Source organism: Stegostoma tigrinum, chromosome 28 (genome assembly GCF_030684315.1).
Source record: "Stegostoma tigrinum isolate sSteTig4 chromosome 28, sSteTig4.hap1, whole genome shotgun sequence".
NCBI lineage: Eukaryota > Metazoa > Chordata > Chondrichthyes > Orectolobiformes > Stegostomatidae > Stegostoma > Stegostoma tigrinum.
This window is the reverse complement of record NC_081381.1, coordinates 22,844,568-22,869,358: the sequence shown is the minus strand read 5'-3', so window position 1 is coordinate 22,869,358 and position 24,791 is coordinate 22,844,568. Positions and strand designations below refer to the sequence as shown.

At 41.0% G+C, this 24,791-nt stretch overlaps 1 protein-coding gene across 8 annotated transcripts in view; it reads right to left on the bottom strand.

Moving 5' to 3' along the window:
• Window positions 1-24,791, bottom strand: part of prkcz (protein kinase C, zeta) — a 394,504-nt gene that overhangs the window by 183,589 nt on the left and 186,124 nt on the right. For 7 of the 8 annotated variants that reach the window (XM_059655617.1, XM_048561464.2, XM_059655615.1 and 4 more), the window contains one exon: window positions 10,902-10,987. The exons of the other annotated variant lie outside the window; for it this stretch is intronic. In XM_059655617.1, the coding sequence (XP_059511600.1) occupies window positions 10,902-10,987 (86 nt within the window). The remainder of the gene's footprint in view (window positions 1-10,901; window positions 10,988-24,791) is intronic. 8 annotated transcript variants of the gene reach the window in all.

The window sequence follows — 24,791 nt, the reverse complement described above, 5'->3', positions numbered from 1 at the left end:
TAGTCCTCACAAAAATAAAGCCCTTGACACTGAATATACTGCCCATCATTTGTACGGTGTTGACACTATATTAAGTGGGATTGATTCAGAACAGATTGACGAAACAGCCATGTGGGCCATCAGGAGCAACAGGTCTGTGCTTAGCCATAATCAATGAAGGGTGGGGAAAGCAAGCTAGTGGCAAAGATTGGGCTGAAGCACGATTGCAACCATCTTTAGCCAGAAAAACCATGTCTTGGCCATCTTGGCCTCCTTGTAGGTTGTCTGCATTACAGATGCCAACTTTCAAGTAATTTGATTAATTAACACGCCACCAAGAAGCAGCTGAAGGCACCAAATTCTGCAGAAGATACAGACTTTTACAAAATCTCAGCACAATACTGAAGACATGCATTCCAGAACAAGACACATTCAGGGCTACATTGTTCCAGGACAGATACCATAGTATGAAAATAATACGGAAAACTGCCCTGGTATATGCCATCCTGAAAAAGCAGGACAAAACAATCCAGCCAAATAATCAACTGATCAGTCTCTTCTGGATCATCAAAGCAGTGGAAAATGTCAGAAGTGCTCTTGCTTACATCACAACAAACTGCTTACAGCTGCTCAGTTTGGACTCTGTCAGGGCCACTCAAATCCTGACTTTATTACAGCCTTAGTCGAAACATGGACAAAAGAACTGAACTCAAAAAAAGTTAAAATTGATGACACTTGAGGTTGGTCTTGAACTCAGGTCTCCTGGCTCAGAACTAAGGAGATGATCACTATGGCCCAAGAGCTCTAAAGAACCCACTGGCTTGAGTCCTAGACCAACTCATCTTCAGCTGCTTCACAAATGATTTTCTCACCATCAATAAGCCAGATGTGCAGATGTTTCAACACAGCATGCACTACCATTCACAACTACTCAATGACACAAACTGTTTCAGAATCTATGTTAAAGACCTCGACAACAATATTCAGGCTTGAGTTGATAAATGGCAAATGCAATGATCTTCTCTAATTTGAAAGAATCTACCAATCAACCCATTACATTCAATAGCATTACCATTGTAAAACATCCCAATAGCAGTATCTTGGGAGATTTCCTTAGATCAGGAAACCGGATCAGCTCTATGCATGCTGTGGCTACAAATCGAGACAACTCACCTCACGATTACCATTGAGAAAGCATATTTCAGGAGTTTGACAAAATACTCTCCATTCGTATGGGTCAATGTAACTAACAATCTGCTTGATCAGTAGCCAACCACAAACATTATCATCACTCCCATCCAAATAAAACTGTGCGTGTGCACACGTGTCATCTACATGATGCACTGACACAGTTCACCAATGATTTTTGACAGCACCTTCAAAAGTGGTCCTTCTAGGTTACACAGGCAGCAATCTGTATGGGAACATCATCACCCTCAAGTTATGCACCAGTATTTTGGGAACATCTGGTCCATGATTCAAGTACTTTTACTATCAGGAATTAAAGTTTGCTGGTTGGGACCTTATTGACAGAGTTTTAACAGCTGGAAAGTGCACAGCAAAAGACAGATGAACTTAGTTAGCTAAAGAGCTGGAGATGTTTACAGTGCTTGCAGGAGTGGCAACTTTGTGTTGAGTTTGGAGCTAAATTAACTTAAAACTAATCTGTACACTGAAAGGTTGTTAAAACCCATTTATTTTATTGGATCAAAGAAAATAAATTGTAAGTGAAGGATAATTAACTTAAAAGGTTGGTTAGAGGACATCTCAGAACAAGCTATGTCATTACTGAGAAGATGGAAGCTTCGAGGGGGTTCTCCAGTTTAAATCTTCTGGGCATTGACTTTGGAAGTTAATTGCAATTGGATATTACGTGGTTTGGAGCTCAACAAGAGAAGTTAGCCAAAATAAAGGTTACTAAAACAAATCTGCATTGTAAGCAGTGTAAAGTACTGAAGTCCCTTTTACAAAGGGGAAGGTGGGTAAGGTTTAAATTTAGTTTGAATGTTCCAAGGAACCAAAGTAGAAGAGTGCTTAGTTTGAAGTTCAGAAAAGAACCTACAATTGGGCTCACAGTGTTTTATTGCAGAAGAAATTAAACCACAGCGAAGAGTAGGAGAATTGGGAAAAGTAAGCAGAGCAATGGCCTGAAGCTTCCATAATCAAGAGGATAAATAAAAGATATACCAGTTTAGCTCAAATTGAGAAGAATTTTCCTGAGTTCTGAAACATACTTATGGACTGTCTGAACAGAGACTTATAAACTTCAAGATGCAAGTGTCGTATAAAAGAAATCTTGTGGAAAATAATAGGGAAATTAAATGCAGAACATACATAGTTGTAAGCCAAACTGTTAAAGCAACATGACTTGATTTGTTAAATTTCTTCGGAATAGAATTCATTTTGTTAACCTAAGTGAAATCCGGTGGCATTTTTTTTAAGTTAAAACAAAGTGTTTGCATTTTCTTTTGGGAACAATATCACTAGTCCTTCATTGCTGCTAGTTCAAAATTGTCGAATTATCTTCTTTAAAGCTCCATGGACTGACACAGGACATACTGCAGCAGTTGACCTTTTAAAATTTAACCTATTTTTCAAATCAACTTGTTCAGAGATGTTGTTAGACACTTTGGAGCAGGTGGGATTTGAACCCAGAACTCCTTGTGCAGGGGCAAGGACACTGGCACTGCACCACAAAAGGGTCCTCAGTTCATTTTTTCAGTGGTAACTGGGAATTGGCAATAAATGTTGGCTTTGAAGGCAGTAAAAATACCTCCCTACGTGAAATCTCCTCCTTAAATGTTCAAACGTGTCAAGACTTGCTCAATATTCAGGTTTGGGGTTACAAGTGGCAAGTGATGCTTGTACTACACAAGTGCCAGGCATGGTCATCTCTAACGAGAGAGAAAATAATCATGGAATTTTGATATTCATTACTGAATCCTGCATATCAACATCCTGAGAGTTACAAATGACAAGAAAAAGAATGGAACCAGCCTCATGAATACTGTGGCTGCAAGAACAGGGTGCCTAGAATCGTGCAACAAAAAACTCACTTCCCAATTTCCATTGAAAAGGCAGAAGCCAGAAGTAATTTTGTTTTAAAATTCACTCATGGCACATCAGTACTTTGGGTGGGCCATCATTTATTGCCTATCCCTTGTTGCCCTTGAGAAGATGGTAGTGAGCTGCCTTCTTGAACCAATGTAGTCCACGTGGTGTAGGTAGGTCCACAATGCCTTTCAGGAGACAGCTCCAGAATTTTGACCCAGTGACACTGAAGGAATAGTGATACATTTTCAAGTCAATACAGCAAGTAGCTTGGAGAACAACATGCAGATGGTGATACTACCATCTATCAGCAGCCCTTGTCCCTCTCAGTGGTCACGGTCATGGGGTTGGAGGATGGTGTGTCAGGATCTTTGGTGAATTTCTGCAGTACCACCGGTAATTTCTTACTACTTTTTACAGAATGAGATGATTCCCTGTTGTTTGGGGCCAAGCATGCCACAGTGGATTAATTTTATTGTTGACCGGATTTCATAATCCCATCAAATACTTCATAAACAATATCTTTTAAACTCCCCTACTTTTGCTTAAATTAGAATGTTTTTAGAACTTCTCACAGAAAGGAGAGACACAGCAGAAGCATTACATATAAACAATAGTTTATATATTTTCATATTGATATTTGCTTGTATTGACTAGCTGGGTCAGATAGTTTGCTAACTGTGTTGTAGAGTGGATGTTGTTCTTCAACTAGTATTTCTAAGCTGGAAAACAAACTGCTGGACATTAAGGACACAAACTGTAAGACATTGGTTAACATTGTAAACGCAAATCTGAAATTGGAAATTGTACATTTACATACACAGTAACAACTCTTAAACCAATCATGTGGCACAGCAGTAGCATCTTTTCGTCTAGGACAGAAAGCCTGGGTTCAAACTCCACCTCGGGTCTGGCAGCCACAGAAGGGGTGTCAAACAGATTGATAATCAACTATATACCTGTGACAAGTGGCAACAGTTGGAGGGTTTGCTGGTCAGCCAGAATCATGTGGTGGTTACAGCATTACAGCCTCTGCAGGTCAGAAGACTCCACATGCAAGTTATTATCATGATCAAATGTCATCATTGTTGAGGAATGGCTCTCCGTATACATACGATATTCTCACATTAGGGCACTGAGCAGGTGATCTATTCATGCTGCCCTATTTGAGTTTAAAGGTTGTTGTCCCTGGCTCGTGAACCAAAAGTGGTGTGGGAGGTGAGGTTTATTGTCGCAAGATCATTTGGGAGAAATTTCTTCACTTCATCTATGAACACCTTTAAGTGTATGAGAGCCATACTTTTGGTTTCACATCGAATCAAGGGATAAGAGGAGCCAAGGGCAAATTCTCTTTACTCGCACCCTCTAGGAACTATATTTACAATTAGAAAATTCAGCGCATGCCCAATTTTTCCACTGCATAATGTACCATTACTTTAAAGCAGTAAGACCACCCCCCCCCAGTCCACATTGTAAAAGCTAGATATAGAAATATAAAAACATGTCCAAAATATGAGTGTGTGAATCCAGACTAAATTCAAAATCCTAAGGTAAACAAAATCAGAACATGATTTTTTTGCAAACAGGGTTGCTAGATTGGCACGCTGTCTCACTGGTTAGCACTGCTACCACACAGCATCAGAGATCCAGGTTCGATTTCAGCCTTGGGCAACTGGCTGTATGGAGTTTGTGTATTCTTCCTGTATGCGTGTGTGTTTCCGCCGGGTGCTCTGGCTCCCTCCCACAGTCCAAAGATGTATACATAAGGTGGGCAGCCATGTTAAATTTTTCTGTAGTGTTCAGCGATCTGTAGACTAGGTGGGTTAAATGTGGGGCTACATGGATAGGCTAACGAGCTGGATCTGAGTGAGATGATCTTTGGAGGGTTGTTGCAGGCTCGGTGTGCTGAATGGAGATAGTAGGGATTCAAATACACTGAGACCAAATGGTTAATTTGTCATTCCTTGCACAGTAACTTTGTTACCTCAGTGTACTTTGAGAAAGTGACAACTGCAAAACAGCTGTGCTAAATTGGATGAAGGAAACAGCAAGACAGCACGAAATTGAAATGACAGAGGAAGAAAATGAAGTATGAAATGAAAAATGATGTATGAATAACGCGCATGCTATTGCTACGTATTTTATTAGATTAGATTCCCTACAGTGAGGAAACAGGGCCTTCGGCCCAACAAGTCCAAACCGCCCCTTGGAGCATCTCACCCAGACCCATCCCCCTATAATGCACACACCCCTGAACACTACGGGCAATTTAGCATAGCCAATCCCCCTTGCCAGCACATCTTTGGTCTGTGGGAGGAAACTGGAGCACCCGGAGGAAACCCACACAGACACGGGGAGAACGTGCAAACTCCGCACGGACAGTTGCCCGAGGCTGGAATTGAACCCGGGTCCCTGGCGCTGTGAGGCTGCAGTGCTCACCACTGACCCACCGTGCTGTATGAATATGAACGAATTACAAACCAACATTATCAGTCTGTAGTTCGTTTTTGACTGAAAAGTTATGAAAGCGTGGTCAAAATAGGACAGGTTTGAGATTACCTGACCTCAGTGTTAGTGCTAAAACCTGCAGTTTCCTCCCAGGCAAGAGATATTTGGAGCAGAAATTATGAAGTTACCCAAGGCAAATATGTTGGCACATGTTTTGCAGATTATATCATGGGATTCAAATTACAACTTTAGTCTATATTATTCAATTTAATCAAATATGTTACACATGTCTAAACTGGGGTCCAGGGCACTAAGTTCCTGACTCTGTGATCTTGGTTCAAACATGGTCAAAGAGCTGAAATCTAGAAGGGAGGCAAGAGTGGCTGTGTATGATGTTAAGGCTGCATTTGACAGAATGAGGCATCAAGGAGCCATGGCAAAACTGGAGTCAAATGGGAATCAGAGGAAATCTCGCTGCTTGTTGGAGTCATACCTGGTACAAAGGAAGATAGCTGTAGTTACTGGAGGTCAGACATCTCTGCTCTAGGAGAGCTCTGCAGAGGCCCCTCAGGGCAAGTCCTAGCCCCAACCACACTACCGCTGTTTCAATGATCTTCCCTCCATCACAGGGTCAAAAGTGGGGTTGTTTGCAAATGGCTGCACGAAGTTTAGCACCATCACAACTCCTCAGAAACTGTAGAAATCCATGTCCAGTGCATCAAGACCTGAACAATATTACCTGGCACATGTGACATTCAATGTCCATCTCAAACAAGACAGAATCTAACCACTGACCCTTGATATTCAATGGCATTATCATCAGCCAATACTCTATCAACAGCCATTGACCAGAAACTAAACAGGACGAGTCATACAAATACTATGGCTACAAGAACAGGTCAGAGTCCAGGAATTATGCAGCCAGTAGCTCATCTCCTGATTCTGTAAAACCTGCCAACCAACTACTAAGCAAAACATCAGAAACATTGTAGAATTCCCCATTTACCGAGAGAGAGAGAGAGAGAGAGAGAGAGAGAGAGAGAGAGAGAGAGAGAGAGAGAGAGAGAGAGAGAGAGAGAGAGAGAGAGGAGAGGTTCCAACACAAAAATCTCATCCAGGACAAATCAGCCCTCTTCATTAGTGCCACAACCACAAACATTCACTCCCTCTAATGCTGACATACAGTAGCAATAGCGTCTGTAACATCAACACTGCACTATACTGCAGAAATTCACCAAAGCTCGTTCTGGAACCCCTTCCAAACCCATGATCCCTATCATTTAGAAGATTAAGGACAGCAGGTACATGAGAGCACCATCACCTTCTCCTCTCAGCTATTCACCATCCTGAATTGGAAATATATTACTGTTCCTTCAATGTTACTCATTCAAAATCCTGACACTACCTCCCTAACAGCATTAGAGGTGCCTACATTGCAGCACTTCAAGAAGGTAGCTCACCAACAACTTCTGAAGGGCAACTAGGAAAGGTGGCACAGTTGGTGATGCCCATATCCCACAAACGTATGTAAAACATGCAGGATTTTTAAAAGGGCTTGACAAGATAAATGCCGAGAGGATGCCTCATGGGAGAAGCTAGGCCAGAAGACCGACTCAGAATAAAGAGGCATCAATTTAAAATTGAGATTGGAAGGAATTCTTCTGAGGGTTAAAATTCTTTCGAAGACTTTGCCACAGACAGCTGTGGAGGCAGAGTCCTTATGTAAATCAAAACTCAAATAGTTAGATTTGTGATCAGAAAGAGAATAAAGTTTTTTGGGGAAAGCTCAGCAAAGTGAATGTGACGAGTGTTGCATCAGCTGTGATTTTATTACCATAGAAAATTAGCCAGAAAAGTTACTGATGTAGAAATAAAAGTGGTCGAAAACATTTGAAGTGATCAAAGGAAACAAAGAAATACATCACATGAGAAAGCAACAATAAATAATGAAATTAGGGCAAAACTAACTGTAGAAAAAGGCATATACTAAGGACATTGATGAAGACACAGGGAACATGAAAGCACTGCCAAAAAAAAAACCCCAAAAACAATCAGGATGGCAAGAGGGTATTACAGAATTCAATTATCAAGGAACATGAATCAGTATTTGCAAGACACAAAAAAGAAAGCAGCAAAAAGATAGGAATACACACATCATGTATAATAATAATAATGAAGTGGCAAAAACGTTCAATAGTTACTTTACATCAGTATTTACCAGGGAGATCAACAAGGTAGGCACTAACACAAAAACAAGAAAACAATTATGCTGGCAAGGGTGGCAGGGAAATAGTTGATAACCTAATCAAACTTGGACAAAACAAAGCTTTACTGCCAGATGGATTGCATCCATACTTACTAAAACAAGGTAAGGAAGAGGAATTAAGCACATGCAACAGGAACAACACGAGAACTAAGATCGCCAACACTATTGAGAAATTCAGAGATGTAAAAGGTGCAGGAACTATGGACTAATTATCTTAATGATTAGGAAGCAATCCCACAATTCTGCAAGGCCCTCCCAGTGCCATTTGCCTAACGGGCAAAAGCAGAGACAGAAGTCAGAAGGCTGGAAAGTGATGGAATCATCAAACCAGTCCAGCTTGCAGATGGACTGCACTTGACACACCAATTGTGAAGCCCAAAGAGTCAGTTCACCTTTGTGGGGATACTAAACAAACCGTAAACAGCTTTTCACAGCTGGATAAATACACAATCCCTCGCATCGGGGACTTGTATACAAAGCTGGTGGAGTGGGGGTAGGGAGCTGTTCTTCACAAAGCTGGATATGAGCCACGCATATTTACAATTGTGGTTAGACAAGGGTTCCCAGAAGTATGTCACAATTAATACAAATGAGTGTTTACCCCAAAAGGTAGTCTCATATTAGTTTTATCATCAGCCTCTGCAATTTTTCAGCAGATGATGGAGGACATTTTACAAGATCTACCTTAGGTCGCCACTCATCTAGATGACGTGCTAATAACAGGGAATTTGGACATAGTCCTTAGACATATCTCCCGAGTGGGCACATATCTTTGAAGGGAAAAATGTGTGTTCCAGGCAGAGCCTTACTTGGGCTACAGAGTCGATAAGACTGGGTTACAGCTGTTGGAAGATAAAGTGAGGGCAATCAAAAGTGCCCCAGCTCCTACTTCTGTACCCAACACTTAAATCTTTCAAAGGGCAACTTCGGCAATGGTGTGTACCCAAGCCATACCTTTCAGAGAAGTGAAGAAACAGCTAACATCCACGAAGGTGGTGAGATGATCCCAAGTCAGATTTGATGTTGAAATGTAGCATTTGGGTAATATTAGCTGACTGGTGGCCCAATGGAGGGGAACAGCAAATAGAGTATACATCCATGACTTTGACTAATGCAGAGTGTAAACATGCCCTGATAAAGAAAGTTAGGTGGTCATATTTGCAGTCAGGAAATTCCATCAATACCTTTATGGACATAAACTTGACAATAATAACTGACTGCAAACCCCTGCTAGGTCTAAGTAAAGAAGACAAAGCAGTGCCACTCATTGCCCGAGGCCAAATTCACCAGTGGGATCCAATACTAAGTGCGTATAATTACAAGTTGGAACATCATGCGAGAGGCCAAGGACTCAATGCATCTGTGTTTTGTGTACCGCTGGCAGGTACACCAACAGTGGTATCACCACTGCAAGAGTTTACAATGGTTTTAAAGTTTCTGGATACGCTTCCAGTCACAGTAGCAGACTTTGGAAGCAGAAAGAACTGTTCCTGGCAAAACCGAAAGAGTTGGTGGTGATGGGGGGTGGAAAAAGACCAGATCACAGTACAGGATGGCATATTATTATGGGCAGCAACAGTGATTGTCCCAAACAAAGGTCGCTGCCAGATACTGGCTGAACTCCACCACAGTTATCCAGGGGTTTCCAAAAAGAAGATGTTGGCGAGAAATTACATCTGGTGGCCAGGACTGGATGCAGACATAGCCACGGTGGCGGTGTAGTGACCAGAGCGGCCATGGAGACAAAAATTACCACCAGCAGCTGCCCCACATTTGTGGTAATGGCCAGTTAAACTCTGGAATCTGTTACACGTCAACTGTGCAAGTCCTTTCACGTGCAAAATGTTTTTAGTCATCGTGGATAACTAATCAAAATGGCTGGACGTGCATAGCGTTCATTCGTCAAACATAGGCCAATGATGGGAAAAACTATGCTCGTATTTTACAACACACAGACTCTCAGAAGTGTTGGTTATGGATAATGGGCCATCGTTTACCAGCAAGGAATTGGAGTATTTCCTAAAGTTAAATGGCATTCAACTTTTGAGGACCATCCATCATCCAGTGGTCTGGCAGAAAGAGCAGTCCAAACTCTGAAGGCAGGCTTTAAGAAACAGCCTACAGCATCACTAGATACCAAACTTTCCCAGTTCCTATTTGATTATATAACCACCCCTCATGCAACTACAGGGATAACTCCAGCAGATTTACAAATGGGAAGACGACTTCGTACCAGGTTAAATCTGAACTTCCTGGACCTTGGGGGACCGAGGGGATTAAACAACATCAGGAACACCAAGGCCGGACACAAGGCTCTGCTATATGAGCGAGTTGGTTTAGTTCAGGCGACAAGGATTGGTGTAGAAACCACAGGAATGGCCTTGCACGAGTAAAAAGGCATGGTCGACACAAGATCAGGTCCAACGATGTACAAGGTTCGTGTCAAAGCAACCATCCTGAACAAGCATGTGGATCATATGAAAGCTGCTAACTCAAATGGGGTGGAAGGAAAGCACGTCCGGCTCCTCAGAACAGCTGGAAAGGCTGGTAGAAAGCATGGGCTCTCCTTCCCAGTCAAGCATTTAAGAGACCTCAGAATCTGAGATGGACATGGCAGATTTCACAGCCTGATGGATTTGCCAACCGAAAGCAAGAAACAATGAATTTCTTCCGAGATGCTCTGACTGCAGCTGTGTGTTCCACACTGCCTGCATCAGAGGCAAAGTCGGACGTGGATCGCAGCAGTTCAAGAAGGTAGCTGACCGCCATCTTCTCAAAGGCAACAAGAGATGGGCAAGAAATGCTGACCCTGCCAGAAACTGTCATGTTCCATGAATGAACAAGAGAAATTAGCAATATGCGGTTCAGATTTTAACGATGAATAGGGAAAAAGACTGCAAATTATGGATAACTGTGGTGAATGCTGCTTGAGTTTGATTTAAAGTCAATCAAAACATATATGAGCATGCTGGAACTTTGGTTCCATTCAAAGTCCATGATCACTTAATCTCAGTCTCTTGCTCTTGTTCCCAAATCCAATTTTTGTTTTGAGTATTTTTACATACATTGAACCAATAGAAGGCTAATTGGGATTGACGCTTGTAATGTACCAAAAAGGCAACATTAGCACAGATACTAGTAACGAAAAGTTACTCACTCTGTTAAAATGTTTGGCCTGAAAGAAATGTCCATTCACACGGTAAAGCTTCCGCCATCTTCTAGCGCCATGTCTATAAATTGATTCTAAAAAAGAAAGAAAAAGGTGTAAAAAAAAACTTGTATCCGTTCTGGCAACAGTTAAATAAGCAAGATAGGATATAAGTGGTATCTCTCTCTGTCACAGCATGCCACCCATAGTCTGAGCAGCAACTAGAGAATTATGGAGATCTCATGGTTTCTGATAGACAGAGCAAAGGGGGGGAAAATAAAAATCAGCCCATTAATGCCTGCTCTTATGCTTCACTCATGGTTATGTTTATAACGAGTGTTTTTTTTTCCCTGGAGTAAATAGGTGAAACAGACAACATGTGGTATGCATCTGGGAGGCATCCTTGATTACAGCAGTTGTTGTTGCTATTATATAATCTAAGAGTAACATAAGAGAAACAGCAATCCAAGTCACAGTGTTTGAGCACTCCTCTTTCCCATGAAGAATACTTTATACATATTTAAAAATAGGGATTAAAATATTACTTGCTGTGAAATCTCATCACTACAGCAATTAATTCAGTAAGCGATTTGTGACAAACAGTTGGCTGTCAATGAGACCAAGGTAGAAAAATTAAGCTAATTTCCACAATCTGACTCATTTACAACAACAGAATGTGGTACTTCTATTTTGTAAATAAAACCCTAAGCAAACACACAACGATGAAATGAAAGGCTTGATTTTCAGTCTCAGGACTGAGGAAATTGCTTGAAACTTGATTAATTTTGAAGTGCCACAATTTTTCGTAGAAAAATGTAAGGCATCTGAAGGAAGAGCAATTCAACTGGTAATAGCAACAGACAATAATGTATTAGGTTCCTAAAACTATTAGCTACCAAAGAATATTTAATTGTAAGTCTGCATTCAGTTGTGAAACTTAAAACAGGTCTTGCGGCACAGTGAACTGCATTCCTGCTTCTGCACCAAAAGTTCTGGTCCAGTCCATCCAAGTTCTTAACAGTCAAGGAAGCTACGTTCACATCAACCTGCAAATCTCATCACCAAGTCACCCTTCATTTACGTGTAGAAAGTCCTTGACACAGATTCCGCTTTCTCAGAGCCAGCTCTTAGACTGAACAGAACCTCTGACATTCCCGTTTATATCCAGCCAGGGCTCCCTGATTGGGCCAGATTAACACCTCCAAACCAGGAAACTCTTTCAAAGAGATCCACCTCATTTCAATCATTACACCTTCCAGCAGATGTTAATCACAGAATGTTAAAAGGCATAGATGTTCCTAGTCAGCCATGTGATACAAATAAACTTAGTCCCTCCACCATCACAACCCATAGCTCTAATCTACAGACACATTAAAATGATATGTAGTTTTCACCACAACTTGGACTCCCAAGTGAACTAAAACATGCAATACAGAATACAGAACATAGAACATTACAGCGCAGTACATGCCCTTCAGCCCTGAATGTTACGCCGACCTGTGAAACCAAACTGAAGCCCATCTAACCTACACTATTCCATCATCCCTATGCTTATTCAATGACCATTTAAATGCCCTGAAAGTTGGTCAGTCTACTACTGTTGCAGGCAGGGGATTCCATGCCCTTACTACTTTGAGGAAAGAACCTACCTCTGACATCTGTCCTATATCCATCACCCCTCAAATTTAAAGCTATGTCCCCTCATGCTAGCCATCACCATCCAAGGGAAAAGGCTCTCACTGTCCACCCTATCTAATCCTCTTATCATCTTGTATGTCTCTTAAGTCACCTCTTAACCTTCTTCTCTCTAACGAAAACAGCCTCAAGTCCCTCAGCCTTTCCTCATAAGACCTTCCCTCCATACTAGGCATCATCCTGTTAAATCTCCGCTGCACCCTTTCCAGTACTTCCACATTCTTCCTATAATGCGGCGACCAGAACTGTACGCAATACTCCAAGTGTGGCCGCACCAGAGTTTTGTACAGCTGCAGCATGCCCTCATGGCTCCAAAACTCAATCCCTCTACGATCAAAACCTAATATACCATACGCCTTCTTAACAACCTGTGTGGCAACTTTCAGGGATCTATGCATATAGACATTGACATCTCTCTGCTCATCCACACTACCATGCATCTTACCATTAGTCTAGTACTCTGTATTCCTGTTACCCGTTCCAAAGTGAATCACCTCAGACTTTTCCACATGAAACTCCACATGCCACCTCTCAGCCCAGCTCTACAGCTTATCTATGTCCCTCTGTAACCTGCAACATCCTTCCAACACTATCCACAACTCCACTGGCTTCAGTGTCAAATTTAGTAACTCATCCTTCTACTCCCTTATCCAGGTCATTTATAAAAATAACACACAGCAGTGGCCCCAAAACAGATCCTTGCGGTACACCACTAGTAATTGAACTCCAGGATGAATATTTCCCATCAACCACCACCCTCTGCATTCTTCCAGCTAACCAATTTCTGATCCAAACCGCTAAATCACCCTCAAGCCCATGACTCCGTATTTCCTGCAAATAGCCTGCCATGGGGAGCCTTATCGAATGCTTTACTGAAATCCATATACATCACATCAACTGCTTTACCCTCATCCAGCTGTTTGGTCACCATCCCAAAGAACTCAATAAAGTTTTGAGGCACGAGTTACCATTCACAAAACCATGTTGACTATCCCTGATCAAATTATTCCTTTCTAAACGATTATAAATCCTCTGTCTTATAATCCTTTCCAACACTTAAACCACAATCGAAATAAGGCTCACTGGTCCAAAATTACCAGGGTTATCTCTACTCCCCTTCTTGAAGAAAGGGACATTTGTTATCCTCCTGACTTCTGGCACTATTCCTGTAGACAATGACAACAAAGATCAAAGCCAAAGGCTCTGCAATCTCCTCCCTAGCTTCCCAGAGAATCCCAGGATGAATACCGTCCGGCCCAAGGGACTTACCTATTTTCACTCTTTCCAGAATTGCTAACACCTCCTCATGAACCTTAATCCTGTCTAGTCTAATAGCCTGTATCTCAGTATTCTCCTTAACATTGTCTTTTTCCTGTGTGAATACTGACGAAAAATATTCATTTGGCACCTCGATCTCTTCAGACTCCATGCACAGCTGTCCTTGACTGGCCCTAATCTTACTCTAGTCATTCTTTTACGCCTCACATACCTAGAGAAAGCTTTAGGGTTTTCCTTGATCCTACCTGTCAAAGACTAGTCATGTGCCCTCCTGGCACTTCTTAGCTCTCTCTTTACGTCCTTCCTGGGTAATTTGTAACTCTCCAGCACCCTAATTGAGCCTTCACGCCTCAACTTTACATAAGTATCCTTCTTCCTCTTGACAAGAGATTCAACTTTTCAGTAAACCACGGTTCCCTCGCTCGACCACTTCCTCCTTGCCTCTCAGGTACATACTTATCAAGGACATGCCATAGCTGCTCCTTGAACAAGCTCTACATTTCTTTGATCCTCTACAGGCAAGGTTAGAAGCAGGGGCCCAAAGAACAGGAAGGAGACATGGCAAGATCACTCACCATACATTCCTGCTATTGGGGAACTTTCCCAGGGTTGGGAGGGGAGTGAATCAGCTGGCCTCTTTGGGCATGGGTAGCCAATTATAATGATAATTTTCCAAGTTTCAATTAAGAACAAAGCATATTGGCAATTAATATTGGAACAACCTCCTCTATGTACAGAGGCCACCACTGCAGCTCAGGTGCTCTCAGTGTCAGGTCAGGGTGGTCATCAGACTCAGGGACTCAATACCCAAATGATAGGGCTTTAAGCAAGACAAACCACAATTTACAACACAAACAATTCTTAGTTGGGTTTTCCTTCTGCTCACAGGGGTCCTACTTGCATTAGCCCTCACTGTCACTGAATTTCACAAATGCTGTCAAGCATGTCTCCATGTTGAGGCTCTTTCACAGTGCTTAATCTGCCTCAGGAGTACCTACCTCTGCTCAGGCTCCAGGCTAGTAGCCAACCAATTGGGCTGTAGGATCTGGATCCCAGCTGCCATCCTCAACAGGAGGCAAACAATTGGAAGGCTATTCTGGGAAAGCTGCTAGACAGGCACATTACTAACAAGCGCAGGCTATGAATTTCCTTTTGGTCTTGGCATTACGGTCCTGAAGCCTGGAAAAATCGAGCTTTCTAAGTCAGAAAATGACTTTCTTTACCATGTCAAATCCTATGGTCCCATTTTCACCCGTATATTTATATACTCTTCTTTTTCAACTGTATATCCAATTCTCTTTCATAAACTTTACTTCAACACAAGAATTGTGCAACGTAGCCATACTGTGTAAAGTCTTCCTAAGCGGTGTCAAATCTTTTCAATCAACTTATTTTGTGATTATCTTCAACTTGTGACCTCCTGTGAGTGCTTTGTCGATCAATTTATTAGAGCTCATCAACAACCTGGAAGGCCTCCATTTGTTGACCGCAACAGTTTTTGTGAAAATAAAATTAAATTCAATCGCTCTTCACAATGCAACCCAAAACTCCAGTTGCTATCTCAGTGAATCTACGCTTAACAATTTCTCCTCTGACAATGTTGGCTTGAAACACGACTTTTGGCTTCTGAACAGCAGGACTTTTATCATGAACATAAAAACATGTTGGTGCCTGATTTTGGAGCACTTGCCTATTCAAACACCCAGTTTCAACAACAAAACTGATCGAGTGTTGTCAGATTAGCTACGGTATAAATTTCCCAGTGAACTGTTCCAACTTCAAAAGAATACCCATTATTGCACTAATATAATTGGACTATTTTTGATGAACAGTGACAATTAACAAATAAACAGAACAGCTGAAAGCCATGCCAACAAGTCAGTATTGTACAAATCAATGAGCTAATCCTTCATCACTATAAAGTGGTATGGAATATTATTCAATTTATTCATAGTGGACATTACAGATTTAAAAATAATACTCATATTTATCCCACAATTTTACAAAACTAGCTTGCAAAAACAAAATTTCTCCTCTCACACACCAGTGATTTTTAAAATACCTTTTGTCCTAACAAGAATGGGCTCCATATCTGCTTCACAAGAATTTTCTTCATTCTTCTGTCAGCCCCTCCAACAAATATTTGCGTTGCTCATATAATTAGAACAATTGAACAACTTAAATTATAACAATTTGGAGGACTTGTAGTCTATTATTTGCTTCTCCGTGCCACCTCTACTCTCGGTTGTTGGTGCAATTCTAGAATCCATCGTTAAGGATGAGATTTCTAAATTCTTGGAAGTGCAGGGTCGGATTAGAACAAGTCAACATGGATTTAGTAAGGGGAGGTCGTGCCTGACAAACCTGTTAGAATTCTTTGAAGATGTAACAAGGAGGTAGACCAGGGAAACCCAGTGGATGTTATCTATCCAGATTTCCAAAAGGCCTTTGATAAGGTGCCTCACGGGAGGGCTGCTGAGTAAGGCAAGGGTCCATGGTGTTCGAGGTGAGCTACTGGCATGGAGTGAGGATCGGCTGTCTGACAGAAGGCAGAGTTGGGATAAAAGGCTTTTTTTTGGAATCGCAACCGGTGACATGTGGTGTCCCGCAGGGTTCAGTGTTGGGGCTGCAGCTGTTCACCTTATATATTATTGATCTGGACGAAGGGACTGGGGGCATTCTGGCGAAGTTTGCCGATGATACAAAGTTAGGTGGACAGGCAGGTAGTACAGAGGTGGGGAAGATGCACAAAGATTTAGACAGTTTTGGAGGGTCCAGGAAATGGCTGATGAAATTCAACGTGAGCAAATGCGAAGGCTTGCACTTTGGAAAAAAGAAGACAAACATGGACTATTTTCTGAACGATGAGAAAATTCATAAAGCCAAAGTACAAAGGTATCTGGGAGTGCTAGTCCAGGATTCTCTAAAATGTTAACTTGCAGGTTGAGTCCGTGATTAAGAAAGCAAATGTAATGTTGTCACTTATCTCAAGTCAGTTGGAATACAAAAGCAGCGACGTACTCCTGAGACTTTATAAAGCTCTACTTAGGCCCCATTTAGAATACTGTGTCCAATTTTGGGCCCGACACCTCAGGAAGGACATGCTGGCACAGGAGCGCGTCCAGCAGAGATTCACACGGATGATCCCTGGAAAGGTGGGCCTAACGTACCGTTAACGGCTAAGGATCCTGGGATTGTATTCATTAGAATTAAGAAGGTTGAGGGGAGATCTAATAGAAACTTATACGACAATGCATGGCTTAGTAAGGGTGGAGGCTGAGGAGTTGTTTCCGTTAGGCGGGGAGACTAGGACGCGTGGAGATATTTCTTCAGCCAGAGCATGGTGGGCCTGTTGAATTCATTGCTACAGAGCATGGTGGAGGCCGGGACGTTAAATGTCTTCAAGGCGGAGATTGATAAATTCTTGATCTCACAAGGAATTAAAGGAGAGTGCGGGTAAGTGGAGTTGAAATGCCCACCAGCCATGATTAAATGGCAGAGTGACTCGATGGGCCAAATGGCCTTACTTCCACTCCTATGTCTTATGGTCCTATGGAATTCTTTGAAGTTTTCGCTTAATTTCTCCTCTTACAGGAGCCTTGAGGGTAATTTTCCCTTCCATTTTGAACACATTCAACTTGCAGCTAAATTATCCGATTTAATTTGGAAGATTTTGTTTTACACTTTGGAAATTGTTTCCAACCTCTAGCATTACTTTTAGTTCAGTGTTTTGGGATATTTTGCTACATGAATAATAAATATCAAAAGGGGTTGAGCTGATTAGGCATTTAAACAAGGGTTCACACATGCTAGCGGAGGTCTTGGTTGAGGTACAAATTGAGTGCCTTGCTTCTATTTTTACCATGTCAAATCAGTACAAGATGAAATAGTTGAGACATTGGTTGGACCAGACACTGATGTGGGAAGAATTAGAAAAGCTGGCTATGTTACAAGCCGTCAGAAGCAATAGATGCTTGCAATGGTATTGAGGGTAAGTAAAGATGGAAAGTGGAGAAGCAATAGTCATCACGATCCAATTCTGAAAAGGAATGGTACAAGAGGAATAGAGAATTTCCTTTATTTGACAAAAAAAGGTGCACTAGATAAGCCCAATGATTTCATGTAACATCAGCAGTAGGAAATCTTTTCGAAATTATCATCTGGAATAAAATGAAAAGGCATTTCAAAAATAAAGTGAATTAATTCAGGAAACACACAATAGCAGTGTTACATTATGAGTTTCGCAGCAAATTTAAAGTTCAATGAGCAAAAGGGACATTGGAAAAATGGGCTCAAAGTTGCATTTCATTATTTACATTAATGATCTAGATCTGGACACGCAGGGTGCAATTTCGAAATCTGCAGGCAACAAAACTTGAAAATAATCGAGCACTGTGTGAAGATCGGTGATAGATTTCAATTGGTCATAGGCAGACTGGCAAAATGGGTGGACACATGGCAGGCAAAACACAGTTGATAAATGCAAAGAGGCACAGTTTGGTGGGAGTAACAGATAAAATAAGAAGGATACAGCTGAGGGTTGCAGAAGTTGAGCAAATTGGGGTATTTGAGTGAGAATCTTTGATGCGGAGAGGGTAGGTTGAGAAAGTGAATATGAAGGCATACAGGACCCTCAGGCTTTATCAATGGGATCACAGAGCGCAAAAGCAAATAAATTGCAGTGAACCTCCGAAGGACTCTTGTCGAGTTGTTCAACTTGTTACAAAGCAGCAGACTTTGTTGTTAGATTCCTGAATTAGCAGGGTAATTGAATGAGGAAAGATTATGTCAACTGCAATTATTTTCCATGAAGTTTAGGAGAAATATCAGATGTAAAATTTTCATGGCACTGGACAGACTGGCTGGGGAATCCAGAACAAGTGGTTGCAGTCTCCAGAAATGCCCAAGCCTATTCGGTCTGAGCTAAGAAATTTCTTCACTCAGGTGGTGAACCTATGGAATTCTCTACTATTGTGGAAGCTAAATCATGGAATATACTTGAGAAAGAAACAGACAGATAGATATAGGGGTAGATTTCTAAAGGCCAAGTGTGTCAAAGTTATGAGGAGAGAGCAGAAGTAGAGAATCGGCCACAATTGGATTTAATGGCAGAGTGGTCTCAATGGATCGAATGGCCTACTTCTATTTCTTTTCTCTTCAAATGCTTATGCTTGTCTGGGTTTCGTGCACGAATCTTCTCCGTCACCCATTCCCTTTTAAAGGCAATGACTCAGTGTTGGCATTTTTTTTCAAAACTAATGTAGTACTTGGAATACTTGGACTATCTTACCGACACATCAGTTTTTGCGAAAGCCACTCCAAGCAGGATGCCAACTGAAATGAGGACCAATATGAGTTTTCAAGAGAGTTTATTTCCTTCTGCATTGCACCTTCTCACCAGCACACTTGTGAATAGTTGTTACTGGAGCATGATCATGAAGACAACTCTGAATAACAACTCCTTCCCCAATTAAATTGTAACCAATTACATGGCCTTTACCACTGCCAGACTTAAGATGAGGAAGGGTTACCGGACCCAAAACGTTAACTCTTTTCCTTTCCAGATGCTGCCAGACCTGCTGAGCTTTTCCAGCAAGTTTGTTTTTGTTTCTGATTACAGCATCTGTAGTTCTTTAGGGTTTTTAATAAAAAAGATGATGTGTATGAGACTGGAAATGAAACCTGAAAACCTCTGATCTGCTGGGTTCATTACATATTGAAAGAAAATCAAAATTGCAATCAAAAATAAATCAGTGCATCTTTGTGGCCATAAATGGTTACTTGTTAATCAGAAGCTGAGAGAAAAACTGGTACTAATACATTATCAAAACCACATAAACATTATAAATCTGTTAGCCAAACTATGGACCATTTTTCTAATCAGTTATATAATCCTGAACAGTTGCCTACACCTTTGACTTACCAGTTGCTCGTAAGGTACAATCCTGTTCACTATACAAGCAAGTCAATTATAACACTCAGGAGACAAGCACCGTTAACTCTGACATGAAAATAAAACAAAGAACTGTGACTGCTGGAGATCTGAAACAACAGAAATTGCTGGCCATATCCTGCAGGTCTTGAACAACCGTGTGGAGAAAGCAGAGTTAACATTTTGAATCCAGTGACTCTTCAACGTATTTAATTCAGTTCAGAGGAACAGAAATACCTCTGTACTGCAAAATAAGTGGATGATTCGTCACAGGCTTGCCCAAAAGCTACGAAAATTCAAACAACAGAAATACCTCTGTACTGCAAAATAAGTGGAGGATTCGTCACAGGCTTGCCCAAAAGCTACGAAAATTCAAACTATTACGCAGACTTTAAAGCAGTCACTGCCATTACTGCAACCGCACTATCTAAATGGAGATGCTATGCACGTTCGGATGTGTAGCCATCATACCTGTAGTTCTTGGAGGGAACCTTCAGCTAGTGTAAGTAAAACAGCAACTTGGCCATATCCTGGTTCAAAAACGTTGGTCCCTTATTTTATAGTCCTTTTAAAGATGACGAAGCAGCAGATAGTACTTTGAATACATTCAATGAAAAATAGCTTTATGCTGATGCATACAAAGTGCATGAAATAGAGCATAACTGATACAACAGAACAATTAAAACACAAATGAACATATAATTACTAAGTGCTTTTCCCATGGCCAGGGTGTCTTTAAAGCATTTCATAGTATACTTAAAAACAAATTGGCTAAGATGTTTTTGAAGGCAAACGAAACAAGAGTGAAGAAAAGTCAGCAGCCATCATAAACCACAAAAGCAAGGTTAACAAGATTTATAATAATAATGAACTCTACAATCAAAATGATTAGAAAATCTTTCCCGTGAAACAAAAGTACTGTCTTTCCTTACAGAAGCTGAATGTGTATCTTTTGAGCTTCAGATAACATACTTTGCCTGAGAGAACGAAGTCACACCTGAACAATCTATTCAAGCATTATAAATTCCTGCCTATGGCATGTATTCCCCATCCACTAAATTGGCTTTCTGCCCCAGGATTTTATGCCAGACCTCCATGCTGACATTTAAAATTGTAATAGCAAGGTCTACTGCTGCAAAGCAATTTTGCAACATGAAATTGTGATTTAGTAAACAGCAAGAAGGGCTTGGAAGGTCTAAAAGACATCAAATAATTAGCCAAATGATCAACAAGTTGCATTTATATTATGTATTTATTGTAGTAAAGTCTTCACAGGAGTATGATCGAACAACATTTGATATTAAATCAGAAGGAAATATTCAGATAGGTCAAAGCGATTGATTTGTAGCAGCGTCTCAAACGTGGAGAAAGTAGTAAAGACAGATTTACTTAAAGAGTGACAGCCAGAGCTTCATGCTTGGGGACCTGATGACACAGCAGCCAAATGATGAAGTTCAAAGCTGAACAAGAAACAAGCTTTTTAATTCTAATTTTATTCAAATTGAAGTACTGTCGTCTGACAGGGTGTGATTAAACTCATGCAAGGTAGAGGGATGAGGGTTTGGGAGGTATGGCATGGGAAGGGCTGGATGGCATTGGATGGCATGGAATGGGTTGCCCAGGAGGAATAACATCAGGAGACATGGTAAGAGTGGGAGGGAGAGAACAGCATCAGAGGAACGACACCTGATGAACGGGATGGTTTATGCTGCAACTAGTTTCCATTCCATTGCCTGCTCAGTGTGAGGGAAATAAATTTCAGTGCGGTGAATTGTTTTTAACTCTTCTAAAGCATTCAATTCCAATGCATTTTCACTCTTGCAATTGTTTGCACATTATTGAAACAGGTACAAAGTCGATTAACAGCTTAGTTCTTCTTAAAAAAGAAAATCAATATACAGTTTTTATCCTTACAATTCAATGTGAACAGCCTATTATTGAAGTACTTGTACAGCTTTTAAGGAATATTGGAAACTAACATGAAATCGTATGGCTTATGTTTAACCAAAATAGACAGTCAATCTAGAAACACGATGCTTCAATCTGCGATAGTGATAATGGGAACTGCAGATGCTGGAGAATCTAAGACAACAAAGTGTGGAGCTGGATGAACACAGCAGGCCAAGCAGCATCTCAGGAGCACAAAAGCTGACGTTTCGGGCCTAGTCCCTTCATCAGAGGATCTCGGCCCGAAACGTCAGCTTTTGTGCTCCTGAGATGCTGCTTGGCCTGCTGTGTTCATCCAGCTCCACACTTTGTTATCCATGCTTCAATCTGCACCTTTTCACTAACTCCAGGTTTAATGCTTCCCCCACCCCACCTATTTGTTAAGTTTGTTTGTCTCTGACAGGAATAGTTGTTGATGCTACAATTGGTGTCAGCATCTCTGGACTTAGGAAATGGAAAGTGGTATCAGGTTTCTATTTTGAATCCATGTCCAATTAGAGCTACTGGAAAGTAGACGTCAGGAAGTGGCTATTGAGTCTTGTTTGAGCTGGGATTAGCCACAGGAAATGCCTGCATGACCTGCCTCCCTCCCCTATTTTCCCTAGTGGTAACCCATCTACCTGAATATCTTCAGTTTATCTACATTCTTACATCTGCCATCTATCCCATCCCCTAGATTCTGTAAAATCCTCATTGCCTCGAGCTTCTGCTCCAATTGATCCATGGCATCCAATAGGATTTGCAACCACACTTCCTGCAGACATAATCATCAGTAACATGGAAACTCTCCCAAAACCTCCACATCTGACAGGCAGGGCACATCACTTTACTAAAGGCCACCCTTGTATCTTAACTATCTACAGACCCAGAAAATAGCAGAGTCTTACTGCTCAAAAAAAAATCACTACTCCAGCTAACTTCGTTCCTATGTGTTAGATTTTCGATGTTCAATCAAGAGACAGATCTCAATAAAACATGTAATCAAAAAAGAACCCACTCTAATGACTATTGCAGCTTTACAAAAATAAACAGTAAGGTTACATTTTAAAAAGCCACTTAGCCGTTCCCCTGCTGTGAGCTTTTGCATACTGGTTTCTCCAAGGTTAGCTGTGAATTTCATTGTTTGTTTATTTTTCTTAGACAAACTCTGATGTCCAGAGATACTTGAAATCCAACAGCAGAGGTAACAGATTTATACACTTAAAGGGAAGGAACGAGGGAATATTGCTGAACAAAGAGACCTTGGAGTACAAGTTCATTGCTCCTTAAAAGTGGAGTTGCAGGTTTTTAGGGCAGTGAAGGCAACATTTGGTACACTTGCCTCTGCCTATTAGCGCATTGAATATAGGACTTGGGAGATCATGTTGTGACTGTACAGGACATTGATTAGGCCGCAATTGGAACACTGCAATTCTGGTCTCCCTGATATACGAAGGGTGTTGTGAAACTTGAAAGGGTTCAGAAAAGATTAACAGGGATGTTGCCAGGATTGACAGATTTGAGCTATACGGAGAGGCTAAAAAGGCTCGAGCTATTTTCCTTGGAGTGTGGAAGGCTGAGGGGTGACTTTATAGAGGTTTATAAAATCATGACAGGCATGGATAAGGTGAACAGACAAGGTCTTTTCCTTGGGGAGGGGGAAATCTAAAATTAGAGGGCATAGGTTTAAGGTGAGAGGGAAAAATTTAAAATGGACCTACCGTACCCTCTTTTCTACGTGTCAATGCTCCATGTTTAAACTATTTCAATTACTTCCTAGTTGTACATTCTCAGCATGTGAATTGTTAAGTGACCATCTTGCCTTATATGCCCGTGTTTGGGCTCAACAACAACTTGAAACAGTTTCTCCATGTCCACCCTATCAAACACATTGAACATCTTAAGAACCAATCCTTTTCAATTCTCATCCAGTGAAAACAACCCAGGCTGTAATATTTTGCTGACAGTGTTCTTTTAATTCTGTTAACATCCCTATAAATCTTTTCTGCACTTCCTCATAATTTTTGTATGACTTAGATTAGAACTCCAGGTCTGGTCAAACCAAAGTTAAGAATAACTTGAATTACCTTCTTTTCCATTCTATTATCTAGAAACAAAATCCACTGTTTCACTTTGTCTTCACGTGTTCCTACTTTTAGGCATGTATTCCCAAATCACCATTGTTTAATTTCTCACCATCTGAGGAAACAGTGGCCTCTTTATTCCTCCCACCAAAACGAATCACCCTATGATTTCTGAAACTGACTTTAATTGACTCGAAATGTTAGCTTGCTTTCTCTCTATGGATCTCCAGAATTTTTTGTTTTCAATACAGAATCTGCAGTAATTTGCTCCTACTTTGGGTTTCAGTAGATACTGGTCATGAGGAAAGTTTTAAAAAAAATCAGAACACAAATTGTGGATATCAATTCATACTTGAGACAAAACAACAGGTCAGGCTATTAAAAATCAGATGACTGAAAGGCACTCACACCTATAGAAATACAATTAATCCAAGGGGTTTCTTTGAAAAAACCTGCCTAATGGGCTGACAGCCCCATCTGCTGGTAAACATTCAGAGGGCTGGTGGAAAATATGGTCCCGCTTCACAAGCTATCAAGCTGAAGTAAACCAGCTCCTGTTACAAGTTTTAATACGTAACATGATCAAAAACACTGAACACATGAAGCAACATAAGGCTCTCAAACATAACGATATGAGGGTTTCTGAGTAATTCTATGAATTCTAGTAGAATGCCCTACAATGGAAAACAATTATGCATATGACCTGCACTGTACAATTTCAGTCCATTGGAAAAGGAAGATAGATGAATTCCCAGCATAAATGCTGACTGTCCAAATACATTAGCTTTGAAAACTAAACATATAACTAAACATCTATGCTTGGGGCCTGAATGTATTAAGAATGTAATTGAAAGTTGTTGCATCTCATTTGCAGAAGTGGCAATGTCAAAATACTAGGGGATGTAGGGTGAAAGCAAAATGGGGAAGGTTGAAACAAAGTGTGAGAGGCAAGGTTTTTTCACAGAGATGATAAGAATGCGTTAC